Source organism: Portunus trituberculatus, chromosome 9 (genome assembly GCF_017591435.1).
Source record: "Portunus trituberculatus isolate SZX2019 chromosome 9, ASM1759143v1, whole genome shotgun sequence".
NCBI classification, from domain to species: domain Eukaryota; kingdom Metazoa; phylum Arthropoda; class Malacostraca; order Decapoda; family Portunidae; genus Portunus; species Portunus trituberculatus.
Window position 1 is genome coordinate 13,439,600 of NC_059263.1, and position 16,166 is coordinate 13,455,765.

At 44.8% G+C, this 16,166-nt stretch overlaps 1 protein-coding gene across 1 annotated transcript in view; it reads left to right on the forward strand.

Moving 5' to 3' along the window:
• Positions 1 to 16,166, forward strand: part of LOC123501429 (centromere-associated protein E-like) — a 128,403-nt gene that overhangs the window by 94,807 nt on the left and 17,430 nt on the right. Inside the window, exons 17-18 of the mRNA XM_045250256.1 lie at positions 12,196 to 12,280; positions 13,094 to 13,225. Coding sequence (XP_045106191.1) covers positions 12,196 to 12,280; positions 13,094 to 13,225 — 217 coding nt within the window. The remainder of the gene's footprint in view (positions 1 to 12,195; positions 12,281 to 13,093; positions 13,226 to 16,166) is intronic.

A 16,166-nucleotide genomic window follows, 5' to 3' on the forward strand; every position in this document is an offset into this window, starting at 1 on the left:
GCCACCCTGGATGCCTTTAGCACGAAGCTTTTCTAGTAATCCGTTGTGCCATACTTTATCAAAAGCTCCTGCTATGTCCAAAGCAACCACTATAGTGTCCTTGCCGTCGTCGAGGGCGTCCTGCCAATGCCTGGTGAGAAGCATCATTAGGTCGGAGGTTGACCTTCCAGGTCTGAACCCAAACTGTTGGTCTGAGAGGAGGGCATTGTCCTTGAGATGTCTACACACCACCTCTGCCACGACCCTCTCAAACACTTTACCCACCACTGACAACAGGGATATGGGTCTGTAGTTTTTTGGGTCCGTCCTGGAGCTTTTTGTGTACGGAACTACTCGAGCCTCCTTCCACACTGAAGGCCAGACGTTTTCCCGTACACAAGTTGTGAAGACTTGGGTGAGAGGGGCAGCCAGTTCCTGGGAGCATCGCTTCAGCAGGTGCGGGCTGATGTCATCAGGGCCGGTGGCTTTCTGTGTGTCCAGCCCCCGCAATAATCGCTTCACCTGCTGATGCGTCACCTCCACCATGGTGACAGTCTTCTCACATTGCTGGACCAGCTGAGGCGGTGGCTGCTGTGGATTCCCGACCTTCATTTTTCCAGCAAACAAGGAAGCCAGCAACTGTGCCCTCTCCTTACTGCTGGTGGCGACAGTACCGTCCTGCTTGCTGAGGGGAGGGATGGATTCTTGGTGGCCAGTTCCTTGTTTGTCCTTAACAAGAGACCACCAAGTTTTGTTTCCTACGCCAGTGCCACACAGTTTCCGGCGCAGGCTTTCCTCCCACTTTTTTAAGGCCCACTTGCTGGTTACCACCATCCTCCTGCATGCAGCCCTGTGCAGGTCCTTGTTGCGCCGAGTCGGGTTCCTCTTGTAGCGGAGCCAGGCAGCATACTTTGCCTCGGCAGCAACACGGCAACGGTAGCCAAACCATGGCTGATCCGTCGATCTGGTGGTGTATTCCCTGTGTGGGACGTGGCGTCTCTGGAGGGCGAGAAGGTGAGAGGTGAGTGCAAGTGCTTCACTCTCTGCTCCTCCCTGTAGCAGAGTGGCCCATGGGGTGTGGGTCAGGTCGCGGCGCAGGGAAGCCCAGTCTGCTTTGTTCCACAGCCAGATGGTGCGGGTGGTGGCCTCGTCCTGAGCCACGCCCACTTCCAGCTGTGTCAGTACAGCGTGATGGTCAGAGCTGCCCACGAGCCCCAGCTGATGACACTGAAGCTTGTCTTCCTGGTAGTCTGAGATGACAGGGTCTAATGTCCCTCCTCGTTCATGTGTGGGAAGGTGACATGATCTGTCAGACCCTGCACCTCCAGGAGATTCTCGTAGGCGTCTCTTTCCAGGTGGTGATTGAGATCCCCCACAATCAGCACGTGGCTGCAGCTGTGTGCCATCATCAGGTTGTCTAAGGTCTCAGTCAGGTACAAGAGTGAGTCAGGCCCTTGTCGCGGGGGGCGATACAGGGCACACAGCAGGAGGGCTGAGCGGTCTGCCAGCATTACTCGGAAGTACATCATCTCCATCATTGGAGGCGTGTCTATGTCGAGTAGCTGGGCCTGCATTCCTTCCTTGAAGCAGACAGCCACTCCACCTCCTGTTCGCTCCTGTCGGTCCCTCCTCACCCAGTGGGTGAAGCCCTGCATCCTGCCATACGTGGGCTCCACCTCACTGTTCAGCCATGTCTCGGTCACCACAACAACGTCTGCATTGTGTCGTTGCACACAGTTGTGGTATAAGTCTGCAAGGTTAGTCCGGAGACCACGGACGTTGCTAGAGACGACTCTCTCTCTCTCTCTCTCTCTCTCTCTCTCTCTCTCTCTCTCTCTCTCTCTCTCTCTCTCTCTCTCTCTCTCTCTCTCTCTCTCTCTCTCTCTCTCTCTCTCTCTCTCTCTCTCTCTCTCTCTCTCTCATTGGAAGTGTACAATTTGTCTTCCAAGATTAGAGAGAGAGAGAGAGAAAGAGTGTGTGTGTGTGTTTGCGCAGTGTCATTGCTCACCGAGCTGTTTCTGCTTGTCGGATCACACAGCGGGCGGAAGAGGAATCCTTGATAAGGCAATAATTAAGAAAGTACATCATTGTATTCAGAATAACAAAGAGAAAATAATTATTAGTATTCAAACAGTCTTCTGACAATTTCTAGGTTTACCATTTTTACCCGTCATGGGATATTGGAAAATAGCTTAATCACCAGAACATAAGGGTTAAAGCAAGGAAATGACTATAATAGTCAGCAGTACAAAGATAATAGAAATTAGTATATCAGAGTAAGAGAGAGAAAGAAAGTTTGAGAAAGATGTAGTGGATAAAAGCAAGGATGAACCCAAACTTTTCTACAAGTTTATAAATGGCAAAACAAAGAATAGGGAAACAATTGAAAAAATAATTAAAGAAGGAAAGACATACCAAATAGAGAAAGAAATGTGTGAAATAATGAATGAGAGCTTCCAAATGGTATTCACTGAAGATGATTTCACAAAACCTAATAGGACTTCGAATTGCCAAGGATTACAGGAGATTGCAGTGCACAAAGAGGATATTGGAAGATTACTGGACAGGTTGGAAGTCAGAAAAGCAATGGGGCCAGATGGTGTATCAGGCTGGGTGTTAAAAGAATATAAAGAGTAAGTACTGAAGCCAATTTGGGAAATAATTAAAAGTTCAATAAATGAAGGGAAAGTTCCACAAGAGTGGAAGAGAGCCAATGTCATACTGAAATTTAAAGGAAGAAAGGCAACTGAACCACTAAACTACAGACCAGTGTCACTTACAAGTGTCGTAGGGAAGTTATGTGAAATAATTATCAAAGAAAAGTGGGTTAAATTTCTAGAAGAGGAGCAAGTCATATCGAACAGACAATTTGGATTCAGGACAGGGCAGTCATGTGTATCAAATTTAATAAGCTTCTACTCCAGAGTTATTGCAGGACTTGAAAACAGAGATGGATGGGTAGACACAGTATACATGGACATTAAAAAGGCATTTATTAAAGTCCCTCACGGAAGACATCTTTGGAAACTAGAGATCATAGGAGGACTACGTGGAACTTTGCTCAAATGGACAAAAGATTACTTGAAAGATAGGGAAATGAGAACTGTGATCAGAGATACATACTTATCTTAGAGTAAAGTAACTAACGGAGTGCCACAATGGTCAGTGTTAGCCCCCATTATGTTTCAAGTTTATGTAAACAACATTCACATTGGGATAAACAGCTATATGAGTTTATTCGCTGATGATGCAAAGTTGCTAAAAGTTATCAAAACCAGAGAGGACTGTCTATTGTTACAGGAAGATTTAAACAAGATCTATAAATGAAGCGAGAAGTGAAAATTGGAGTTTAATGCCAAGAAATGTCACATAATGGAACTAGGAAGGAGTAAGAGAAGACCGGTATGGAACTATTTCATGGGACAAGAGCAAATAACGAAGACAAAAGAGGAAAAAAATCTTGGAGTGATCATACAAGAAAATCTGAGCCCTGATAAACACATAAATAAGATATTTGGACTATCATATAAGATGTTGACTAATATAAGAGTAGCATTTCATTACATGGATAAAGATATGATGAAATAAATCATCAGAAGCATGATATGCCCAAGGCTGGAATATGCAGCAGTGGTATGGTCTCTGAGCTCTAAAAAAGATATAAGAAAACTGGAAAGGATACAGAAGATTGCTACAAAGATGGTGCCGGAATTAAAGGACCTCACATATGAAGAACAACTGAAGGAAATGGGACTGCCAATCTTACAGGATAGAAGAGAACGTGGGGACCTAATAACAATGTACAGGCAACCCCCGCTTAACGAAGGTTCACACAACGAAATTTCGCACAAGGAAGGTTTCATTTTACTACCATCTGTTTGTTTAACGAACACGAAACTCGCTTTAATGAAGTTTTATCCAGGTAATTTTTTTTCAAGTTTGAAAGCGCCGCTGTATCACACAAGCCGACAGGCTTTTGAATATACCAGCGCCTCTGGTAGACAACATGTGCACCACTCACTCCCCCTGTTCAAATCAATAGCAGCGTCGCCAGGAGCTCGCCTTCCCTTGCTCAACTTACCACCAAAACGCCCTGCAATGTCGCCTAGCATTGCTAAGAAGACCAGGAAGTCTCTTACTCTCGAAGTGAAGCTGGATATTATTCACAGACACGAGAGAGGCAAGAAAACTAATAGCATTGCTCGCCACCATCTTGACTCCATCTACTGTCTACTATTTTCAAGTCAGCAGACTCTGACGGTTGAACTGCAGCTGGAAATCCACCTCCACCCCAAGGATTTCAATGCTGTCTTGCAGAGGGATGGTGTCTGGCCCGAGATGCAGCTTTCCAAGCAGATGGTCGGCTTCTCCCTGTAAGCGGGTGATCACCTTGGCCTGGGTTTTCTCAAGGGCAAACTTGACTTGCCACCTTTCTTCCCAAGCCAGGATGTCCTGTAGCTGCCTGTTGACTACCTGCACCACATTCTGGACTTCTCCCCTCTCGTAAACCCAAGAGAGGGTGCAGTCATCTGCATAAGCAGTGGCTTCGGGAGAGCTCTGCAGTAGATCGTTAAAATAGATGTTCCATAGTATTGGGCCGAGTACTGAACCGTGGGGTACAAATGCCTCCACTGGAAAGGTGGACGAGGTGCTGCCGTTCACCACTACGCGGAGGCTTTGTCCTGTTAGGTAGCTGGTGAACAGGTGTAGCAGGTCCCTGGTGATGCCCAGCTGCTGGAGTTTATTAGTCAGCCCATGGTGCCACACACAGTCAAATGCTCCAGCAATGTCTAGGAGGATCACCAGGGAGGGGCGCCCGGCATCAAGGGCATCATACCAGGATTTGGAGAGCAAGAGGAGGAGATCAGAGGTTGAATGGCCTTTTCTAAATCCAAATTGCTTCGGAGATAGAAGGTGGTTCTCCTCAAGGTATTTGTTGATCTGCTCACCAGTTATCCTCTCAAAGATCTTGCTCACCACTGAGAGGGAGATGGGTCACTAATTTCCTGGCTCTGCTCTTGATCTCTTCTTATGAACTTGTGTAATTCTCGCCCCCTTCCAAAGTGATGGCCACATCCCTGTCTGCAGGCACTGCCGGAAGATGAATGCGAGGGGGTTATTAGTTCAGTCGCATAGTTTTTAAGTACCTGTGGATTTAATCCTTCAGGGCCTGGTGCCTTCCTGGTGTTCACTTTTCTCAGGATTCTTCTTATGTCATCTTCAGTAATGACAACATTCTGAAGGGATGAGGTGCCAAGACGGGGGAGGGCAGGTGGCTGCCTGTTGGGGTCACCAGTTGTCATTTTCCAGCTGAACTTTGCGGCAAGGAAGTCAGCCTTTTCACGACTGGTGACAGACAGGTCTCTGTTAGGCTAAGTAAGGGCTGGAATTCACACTTAATGGGAGATGCCTTGTCTCTCCTTCACTAGGTTCCATCCATCCACCATTTCTTAGCATCTACCTGGTTAGAGGAGACTTTAATTCTTGATATTCGTCTCCTATCTGGCCTTGGCCCACTTTGCTGTCTTTATCATTACCTTGTACGTTCTTCTGTGCCAGGCTTTGTTGACCTGCATGGGATGTCGCTTGTAGTGTTGCCACGCTCTTTATTTATTGTCAGTAGCGACTTTACATTGGTAGCCAAACCATTGTTGGTCCTTAGGGTTTGTTGTGTACACCCTGTGTGGCACAAATTATTGTTGTAGGGAGAGAAGAACGGTGCTAAAGGCGTTGATATCATGGTGTGGGTCACCAGTTAGTACGGTGTGCGCTGACAGAGACCGCTTCATAGCCTCCCAGTCGGCACGCTCCCATAGCCAGATGACTCGCTGTTGTTCCTTCTCTCTAGCAGCGGAGAGATTGATGGAGGACAACACTGCTTAGTGATCAGAGCTGCTCACATGGTTCAATGGGCGGCACATCTCACAAGCCTCTGGCAGGTCAGAGAACACAGGGTCCAGGGAGCCTCCACGCTGGTGTGTTGGAAAGTTGATGTGGTTGTGGAGTCCCTGCACTACAATGAGGTCTGTGAAGGCTCTCATCACTAAGTGTTGGTTGAGGTCCCCTACAATAACTACATGTTGGCAGTTATGGGCAGCCATGATGTCATCGAGGTGCTTAGAGAGGTAGTTTAGGAAAGCGTTTCCTTGCCACTGTGGTCTGTATGCTGCATACAGTAGCAGGCCACTCTTATCTGCAAGGATGACACGGAGAAAGACGATCTCCATAACAGCGGGGATGTCAACTGGCAAAACGTCAACCTGCATCTCGTCGCGGTGACACACAGCTATACCACTTCCCTGCCTTCTTTGTCAGTCTTGCCTTACCCATGGCGAGTATCTGGGAATTTTGTCATATGTTGTGATGCAGCTTTCGTCAAGGAAGGTCTCTACAGCCACTACTACATCCACCCAATGTCTGAGGATGAACGTAAGTGTTAATTCTCCCACATTTGTCCTGAATCCCCTCACGTTAGCTGAGAGGACTGTGATGCTGCTGGCGTCCATGATACCTTATCAGGCAGCTATTTGTGGGGGGTGATGGGGCTGGACCCAAGGTAGGAATGTAGGAGACTGCTGCAGGATTGGCTAAGGGTGTGGCACTGGGTGAGTAGAGGTGGGAGGGTGACGCTCCGATAAGATGGCGCGGAGAAGTTGCTCTTGCCTGGCTTCTGCGGCTTTGGTGAAACACTGCTCTTCAGTGTGGCCACAATGCAAGAAGTAGGTATACTCTAGCCTCCTGTTTACCTCTGCTTAGCGTTTTCTGCAATGGCCAGCTGTGTATCCTCTCTAGCCACAAAAATCACACACCTCCACTGAGCAGTGGTTTGATGTATGTCCTTGCTGGTGGCAACGGCCACAGAACGGGGGAGATACTCTTGTTCTCGTGTCCTGCCACCTGTTGTTCCTTGCCGTGCTGTTTCTTCCTCTGTCGCCCCTAAGAGTAGCAGGGGAGGGGCGTGGGGGATGATGAAGGTGGTCAGGTGGAGTGAGGTGTTGGCAGGTGCAGCAGGGTTGGTGATGGTGGGAGGGGTTGCTTGTTGGCTCTGGGTAGACTGTTGGCGCGTGCGTGGGGGCCGGGCATGGACAGGTCTGTTGTCCAGGTCATCGTGAGTCACCCTTCGCAGCGGTTGAAGCTTTCCAGACTGCCACCAGGTCTGCCAGTGAGGATGTTCAGTGCACACCACCTGCCAGTCACTATCTATTTTGCTGGGGAGGGTGCTGGTTGCTTGTGTGACCAGGGGTGGGGTGGGGGCCTGCTGGATCAGCTGAGAGTAGGCATCAATGTCACTGATAATATCAACTACGTATAGTAAAACTAAATTGTACCGACCCGTATGTGTTGTTTGCCATTCTGCTAGATTTCCAATCAAAACATTCAGCCTATACTACTCTTGGTTCTTTAATCATAGTATTATCAACAAACGGTGTTCTAAGAATATTCCGACTATTTCGTTAAATAGGAGGAGATACAAATAAGTGTTATATACCAAGTCAAACGAAGGTATTTCATGGACATGTATGATGATGTGGCATATCAGGACTGGCGACGTTGCCACCTCACCCAAGGCGTGATTTCCCCTGGGGGAAGTGGGAAGAGTCAGGTCACCACACAGGTGCAAATCGACTCGCTTCTCATTTGGAAGGACACACTGACACTTCCTCGTCTGTGTTGTGCAGCCAAAACCAAGAAGTTTGTCTACAGAATTAATAAATAAAACTTGCAATGACAACTTTTACCAATAAATCAAGCAAGGAAGAGGACAGCAGGTGCAACTGGTATATCTGAAGGCACAAGGAAGAAGATTTGTCCCAGTGCAAACGAGATATACACCACACAGCATCACAACCTTATCAGCATTTTTTTTCCCCACTCATTATATTACACTGGGTATCTTGAGAGGACATAATAGTAAATATTTGGTAAATTATCAGCCTCATTTTCATTTTTATAACCAGAACTTTTAATGTGTTTAATTTACCTATGGCATCTTCATGTCTATTTTTTTTTTTTTTTTTTTGTGAAATCATGCATTAAAATGAATAAAGAACAGTTATTCTGTTTTCCTTGAAGTAATAAGAGATATGGCAGCATTGCACGGATTATAGGCATAGCCTTATGGGTCAGTACAATTTAGTTTTACTATAGTGATGCTCTCCTTAGTTGTAGTTTGTCTCCCTGTTTTTCAAACTTGAGAGAGTATATTTCGTCTCTCTGCCTGATGATAATTTCTACGAGCTCTTCAGCGGGACAGGAGAGTAGGTCCGTTTTAGTATCGTCCTCAGATGTTGGCTGTATTGAAGGTTGGTCGGGAGGTGGGGGGCATCAGCAGGGGGCGGCCACATGGGCGATGGTGTGGTATGTCTTTGGTCCTTCTAAGCTCCTCCGTCTGTAGGCAAGAGAAGGTACCTTCGGTATAGCAGTCACTGCACACCTGGTTTGGGCAGGCTGTGGAGGGCTTCACTCTTACAGAGTAGCTGCAGATACAGCAATACCTTGTCGCAGGATAACCTGACTGGCCCGCCCACACTATTTTCTTGTGTGGGAGATCTAAGTCAAGCTCGGTGTTGGCCATGTGGTATGTGTAGGGAAGTTAGGCAGGAGAGAGAGAGAGAGAGAGTGAAAGTGAAGTAGGTAGGAGCAGTGGGGGATGGGGGAGTCGCACTCAGGTCAGGTTAGGTCAGGTCGACAATCCTTTTTTCAAGGTCACTCCAAGAGCTGCACGTTACTAGTTTCCTATATCTTCCAAATCTAAACGCGGCTTTCTGGCTAGGGTCCTTAGGGAATAACAGGCCTTCCAGCTCTGCCAAGTCTACATGAACTAGCAAATTAGAGCTCCATATACATAAGTAAGAGGCATGTAAAATGTTTTAACGAAAATCCAGTATCATCAAATATTAAAAGTAATTAGTTAAAAGAAAATTAGCATTCCATGCTTACGATATGCACATCACAATAACATATACCGGCAGCCCTGTGTAACAGTGTTGCTGTGAAAAAGTTATAATCTTTATTCAACGTTCACCATAGTCCTTAGTAAGACAAATGATGCAACAACTGTGTTCCATATACAATATGAATGAACATCTAAAAAAAAATAGGTTATTCGTGTATAAGATATTTTTTACTCCATTCACGTGGCAACACTCATTACTGTCCAAGGCGTGGCCTGCCTGCAAGACCCAGTGGGGGGCAAGGTCACGTGTCACAGTGGTAGATACCTATCCACACACACACACACACACAGTGCAAATTTAAGGATGGAAATTGAATATAGGCATAAGGAAGGATTGCCACGGAGAGAGAGAGAGAGAGAGAGAGAGCGGTGGTGAGGGAGGAAGCGAGAGCGATAAATGAGAGATGGATCAGGTCACACACTTGGCCATTCAAATTCTGTGTGAAACGTGGCAACAGTGGAAGGCCTGCTATTCCTTAAGGAGACACGCCAAAAAACCACGTTTAGATTTGGAAGACTATACACGTGAGGATTCACTGTTCACCAATATCACTCACTGTTTTCACCAGTTACACTATATTTCTTCACCAAAATTATATCCATATCCACGCACTAGTGAATCACTCACAGCACCACTTGTCACTGATTGTAGATGTAGATTTAGGAACACTCCGAGAATAAAGCAAAAAATGCAGAGCGTCACACACGTCTTTCCCCTTCGGCTCTCTCTCTCTCTCTCTCTCTCTCTCTCTCTCTCTCTCTCTCTCTCTCTCTCTCTCTCTCTCTCTCTCTCTCTCTCTCTCTCTCTCTCTCTCTCTCTCTCTCTCTCTCTTTTTTTTTATTTATACTGATCAAATGTACAGGGAAAACAACTTCTACATTACATAAGAACGTTGTTTTTACAGACTAAAGGGTACAGGGTTAGTGCAACCTATCTTAAAATCTGACCCTGGTGATGTATATCACTGTACATGATTCACCCTTGCCTCAGTAACCAATGGTTCACTTGCACTTTAAATGTCTGAGTGTTTGTGTCACTGAGGTTTATCTCCTGTGAGGCCAACAGAGTGTTCCATTTTCTTGCACATGAGTTTATATATTGTCTCTGGTGATGCCATGTCCTGCATCGGGTCAGCAGGAGCTCACCAGGTGTCTGGGTGACCATGCGGGTGGTGACCTGAGGGAGCGTGCAGGCAGATGAAGCTCCTGCATGTGGCTCACTCTTTCCACCTGCACTTTGTACATCACCGTGAGTCCCGCCACGTCACGGCGATGCTGGAGGGTGTGGAGTCGTGGCTGCTGCCCAGCAGTGTCCCTGATAAGCCTTGCTGCTCGGTTCTGTACTTTGTCCAGGAGGGTGAGGTGTTTGCTGGCGGAGCCGCCCACGCAAGGCATGAGAACTCCAGGGAGGACCTTACTTGTGCTTTATAGAGCAGCTCTAGCCCCTCACCATCCAGCAACCACGACATTCTTCGGAGTGAGGCGAGCTTCCCGGAGGCTGCCCTGGCAAGGCACTCAATGTGGGTCCTGAAGGTCAATCCTTGGTCGTAGGTGACCCCCAGCACCTCTACCTCCTCTTGTGGTGAAAGTGTTGCCCGTTGAAGTTTATGCGCATGGCTGAGCGTGACCTTGAGACGAGGAGCAGCTGTGTTTTCTGTGGGGCGAACTTAACTTGCCAGGTGTTGCCCCAGGCCACGATGCGGCTCAACCTGTCCTCCAGCTGCCTTGCTGCTTCAGGCTCCTCCTCTGCCTGGTAACTCTTAGTCAGAGTTACATCATCAGCGTAAGCCCTTGCGCTGGGGATGAGGTGCAACAGGTCGTTGATGTAGATGTTCCACAGCAGAGGGCCGAGGCAACTTCCCCTGTGGTACACCTGCCTTGATGGGTTGCACCTCTGACTCCTGGCCGCTGACAGTCACTCTCAGGTGTCTGTTGCTGAGATAATCCTCCAGCAGAGACAGGAGTGCACCATCAATGCCAGTTGCACGAATTTTAGTGATCAGGGCTTTGTGCCACACCCGGTCGAAAGCGCCTTCAATATCCAGTGCCACGACGGCTGTGGTCTTGCCCTGATCAAGTGCAGCACTCAATTGGGTGGCAAGCAGCAGATGTAGGTCTGCCGCGGATCTACCCTGCCGAAAACCAAACTGCCTGACGCACAGAAAATGGTGTTTCTCTAGGTGCTCAGTGACCCTAGAGGTTATAATAGCCTCCAGAACCTTACTGAGCACCGACAGTAAGGACACAGGGCGATAGTTTTTACACTGGTTCTTGCCTCCTTTTTTGTGAACTGGCACTACATTGCTCGTTTTCCAGGCTGCCGGCCACGTGCCGGACTCGAGACACCGAGTGAACAGTAAGGCGAGTGGTCGCGCCAGCTCATTAGCACACTGACGGAGCAAGCGAGGGCTTATATTGTCCGGCCCTGTCGCCTTATTTTCATCCACTTCTAGAAGCTTTTTCCTCACTTCGGATTCACTCGTTTTAACTTCCAGAAGTGTGTCCTTTATGGTGTGAGGCATCGTTGGTGGTGTCTTCTCAGGGTCGGGCACGCTCATTTTTCCAGCAAAGTGTTTCGCCAGGAGGTTGGCCTTCTCATGTGCTGAGTGGGCCAGACTGCCATCCTCCTGCAAGAGGGATGAGATGCTGGCGCCTCTCTTCTCACCCTGCTGGTCTTTCACAATGCCCCACCACCTCTTCGTGCCCACCTGTCCGCCACGGAGCTTCCTCCTGAGGTCCTCCTTCCATTGCTCTGAGGCCCACTCTTGTGTGTGCCTCATTCTCAGGGAGGCTGCTCTGTGACGTCTTTTGTTGCCCTCTGTCGGATGCCTCTTGTAGGCTTTCCATGCCCGGTATTTTTCGTCAGAGGCTTCTCTCTCTCTCTCTCTCTCTCTCTCTCTCTCTCTCTCTCTCTCTCTCTCTCTCTCTCTCTCTCTCTCTCTCTCAGGTCTTGGAATGCATTACTATTTTTAATATTCTCTTTACAGTCTGTTATATGATTGTTTGCTTCTTTATGGTTGGATTTTCAGGAACCAATTGCAATTGTGGGTTGAGGAATACCCATATTGGAAGTAATATAAGACAATATATCATATACCATCTACATTCTGAAAATATTGCACAATATCTAGGAAGAAAATACCATTGTATGTACTGACTAAAGGGAGACAGTATGCAAAAGATATGGTTTGAGACATGCAATGATGCAGAATATGCATCCTTGTGTTGCAGGTGTTAAATCAATCACTCAATCGTTGCAGCACAACCCAAAGCCGTGATGCTCTTGAACAGCAACTGGTGGAAGTGCAACAGGAAGCTGATGAAATGCGGGTGGAGCTGCTAGAGGTGAGGAAAGGTTTGGAGAAAAGGGGAGGCTTGGGGCACAGAAATGATGAAGGAAAGAGATGTAGGGAAGAGAGATAGATGGTGAGCGAAAGTTATGGAAAAAAAAAAAAATGTAGAGAAGAAGAGATGGCTGAATAGAGAAGTGATGGAAAAAAGTTATGATGAGGGTGGCTGGGGATGGGGAACAGCAGGTGAGGAGAGATTGAAGTGAAGTACATGGCTGAGGGAGAGAAGGGATGGGGAACAATGGATTGAAGGAGACAGTGGTATGGGGAGAAGGAGAGATATTGCCTAACTCCACATGAAGTGGTAGGTCAGAAGTGAGTAATAGTAAAAAAATACAGAAAATATAGTTAATGAAAGAAAGCTTTGATTTATTTCTTTATTATATATGTAGTAATGCATGTCACTACATTCATTTTGTGATTGAATTTGAAGGAATGTTTTACTTTTGTAATAAAAGCTTTTCTTTACCTTTTCTCTGTGAATAAGCTGGGAACCCTTTGAGAAAGCCTAAGTTTAGGGAGAGGGAAGCATATAGGAATTGTGCATAAATAGATTGGTTGACACACAAATGCTCTGCTCTCTATGTGTGCTGCCAGATGTCAGTGTTCATTGGGTGGGCATAAGGATGCTCCCAAGAGAGCTAAAATGATGAGAAAGATCCATGATTTCTGAATGCTATCTTGTGCAGTTGGAAATGAATTATTGGAAATTTCTAATACAAATTGTAAATAGACTAGGAAACTAGAAGCAGAATTCAGTCAAGTACAGTGATCTGATATGTAATGACCTAACTCCATAATTTTGCAGGTATCTCAGCAGATGAAACAGGTGAAGGAGGAGAATGATGAGCTGAGTCAAGAGATGAAGGATCTTCAGGAACACCTGAGTGAAGTGCTGTCCAGACAAGACTCTGATAGATTACTCCCACTGAAGGAAGAGGTGAGGAATGTGTACTGGTATCTTCCCTTTCTTTAATCAAGGAATGTGTGGCTGGAAAGTTGAAGTGGACAAGTGCATGTGTAGTTCTACAGTAGAAGGAAAAAAATAAAGGATAAGCAAGAATACTCAATAATAGAGGCATGTGTCTGCAGAGTGTGGTAGGTAAGGTGTATGTTAAGGCATTGGTAAAGAAAATCAGAGAAGGTACAGGTGGAGTGATGCGGTATACAAGGAGGCTTCAGGAGAGGGAGTTGAGACTTTTTTTCTTTTTATTTATTTATTTATTTATTTTTTATTTTTATTTATATTTTTTTTTGCTGTAAAACATATTTATGATAAGTGTTCATCAAAAGGGGAACAAATTATTCTTGAGTTTTTGTGGATTTAAAGAAGGCATATGACTGTTTTTAGGGAAGAAGTGTAGGGTGTATGGAGTAAATTGTAGGTTGGTAGTGGGGGAGTCCAAGGGATATCTAATGTGTGAATGAGATAACCAATGGTTTTGAAATTTTAGTATGTTACAGGCAAGCCCCGCTTAACGAAGGGGTTACGTTCCTAAAAAACACTTCGTTAAGCGAACTGATTATAACAAGTTTAACCCCTGACTTAAACTTCCATTGAGAGTAAACAAAGCGAGAGTGCATCATAGTACAGTGAAAGGTTTAATGAAAGTAAAAATTATGAAGTTAAACATTTAGGCAGTTTAATTTAAGTAATTATAATGTACACTGATGTATGTATGTACATAACTTTATAATGTTGATGATCTTAAATTTATGAAGGGAGGGAGAGTGAAACGGGAAAGACACTAACCGGCAACCTGTGGAATGTAAACAAAGGGCATATCATTGTATCACATACAAAACTTATGTACCACATTTCCACAAGGCTTTCCATTTTATCCATTGTTGAGTCATGAGTTCAGGTGGTTGTTTTAGCTTGCTAGGAAGATATGGTCTCATCAGCCTTTTTAATAGAGTCTTCTGACTTGAAAATAGTAGAGACAGTAAATGGAGGCAAGATGGTGGCGAGCATTGCTATAGTTTTCTCGCCTCTCTCGTGTCTGTAAATAATATCCATCTTCACTTCGAGAGTAAGAGACTTCCTGGTCTTCTTAGGAATGCTAGGCCACATTGCAGGGCATTTTGGTGGTAAGTTGAGGGAGGGAAGACGAGATGCTGTTAATGTTTTGAACAGGGGAGTGAATGGTGCGCGTGTTGACCATGAGAGGCTTGATCTTGATCTTGATTCCACAGTTGTACCAGGATTTCTCCTGAGGCAGGCCTTAGTATTGGCAGCTCCTGGTGTATTCAAAAGCCTGTCGGCTTGCGTGATACGGCGGAGCTTTCAAACTTGGAAAGAATTACTTGGATAAAACTTCATTAAAGCGAGTTTGGTGTTCATTAAACGAGCAGATGGTAGTAAAATGAAACCTTCATTGTGGCAAAATTTTGTTGTGTGTACCTTCGTTAAGCAGGGGTTGCCTGTATTTGTTAATGCCTATACTTATATGTATATGAGATTCTGTGAATTTGATGGCACTTAGGTGAAGCATTGGGGAGACTCATTGTAAAGGAACCAGATGTCCTCATCTGCAGTGTCCATTATTTTACTATCAGTCCCGGCTGATCAGTGCTCCCATGAAGTCAGTAGCGGGAAGTTTGAACCACTCAAACAACAATTGTCCTTTCTTTCTTTTCTTTATTTCATGTGTTGACAAAGTGTGTCTTGATTCAGTGTCAATTTGTACAGTATGTAAAGTGATATATTTTCATCATACATTTCTAACAATCTAGAGAATGTTTCTTAATACCACCATATCTAATCTCAATCTTCTGTCTTCATTACTCTTACATGAATTGACTCCCATCTTCCAGGCTCTTGTTATCTACTAAATAGATTTTGAGATCACCATGAGATTTCACAAAGTAGTTTTAACACATTCCCTGCAATATGACCCACCGTTGGGTCATCAGTTACTATCCACTGTTGTGATGCGACCCACCAGTGGGTTGTACAAGGTTTCATATATATTTCATTTTAATCTTACCATTAATAGAGATGTGAAAATACAGCAAAATTTCAATGAACATACGTGTAGGAGAGCACAATAAACACTGATAAATTATATGAAGCTTATTTCATTTTTAGTGTCATGAAAATTATATGAAAAATAGTCTTGTTATTTCCATATTTTCTCTAATACGTGTAAAAAAAACTATATTATTTTGCATTATTTTCCTTCAGAAGAACATAACTTATTTCTATATGAAATCAGTGAAACTGGTATCACTTTCTTTGACAAGCTTCAATGATTTTTATTAATTTTTTTATATATTCGTGATTTGGTGATCCTTTTGATTGCATATATAAATAAACATAAATAAAGAAATAAAACATAAATAAAAAAAATATCTGCTATAAAATTTTTTTTTTTTTTTTTTTTTTTCGATTTTTCTAATATAGCTATGTAAGAAAACTTATCTTATATTTTTCCTTCAGAAGAACATAAAACTTTTCTATAACAAATAATTCAAACTGAGATATCACAGTTGGACATTTCTTGATAAGCTTCAGTAATCTTCCTTATTGATCTTTTCATAATTTCATGTTTTTCCTCATATCATCTTTGTTATCTTACTTTATCTTCTCTCTCTTCTGTTGAACTAAGTTCACCATAAAACCATGTAACATCCATTTTCTAAATATGGAAAACAATGAGACAAAAATTTATAAACAAATTTAGGAAAGGGAAAATATAGCACAGTATAGAGACACACTGAATATCAACAAATAAAGTATCGGTCGTATCGCAGAGGAGTCCTAGATTTTTCGCGGTATGCGATGCGACCCATCGGTGGGCAAACACTTTGAGGTTACCAGTTCATTTGGGTGTCCTCCCAGACAACACTGCTCTTCTCACTTCGCTGGCTTGACCAGC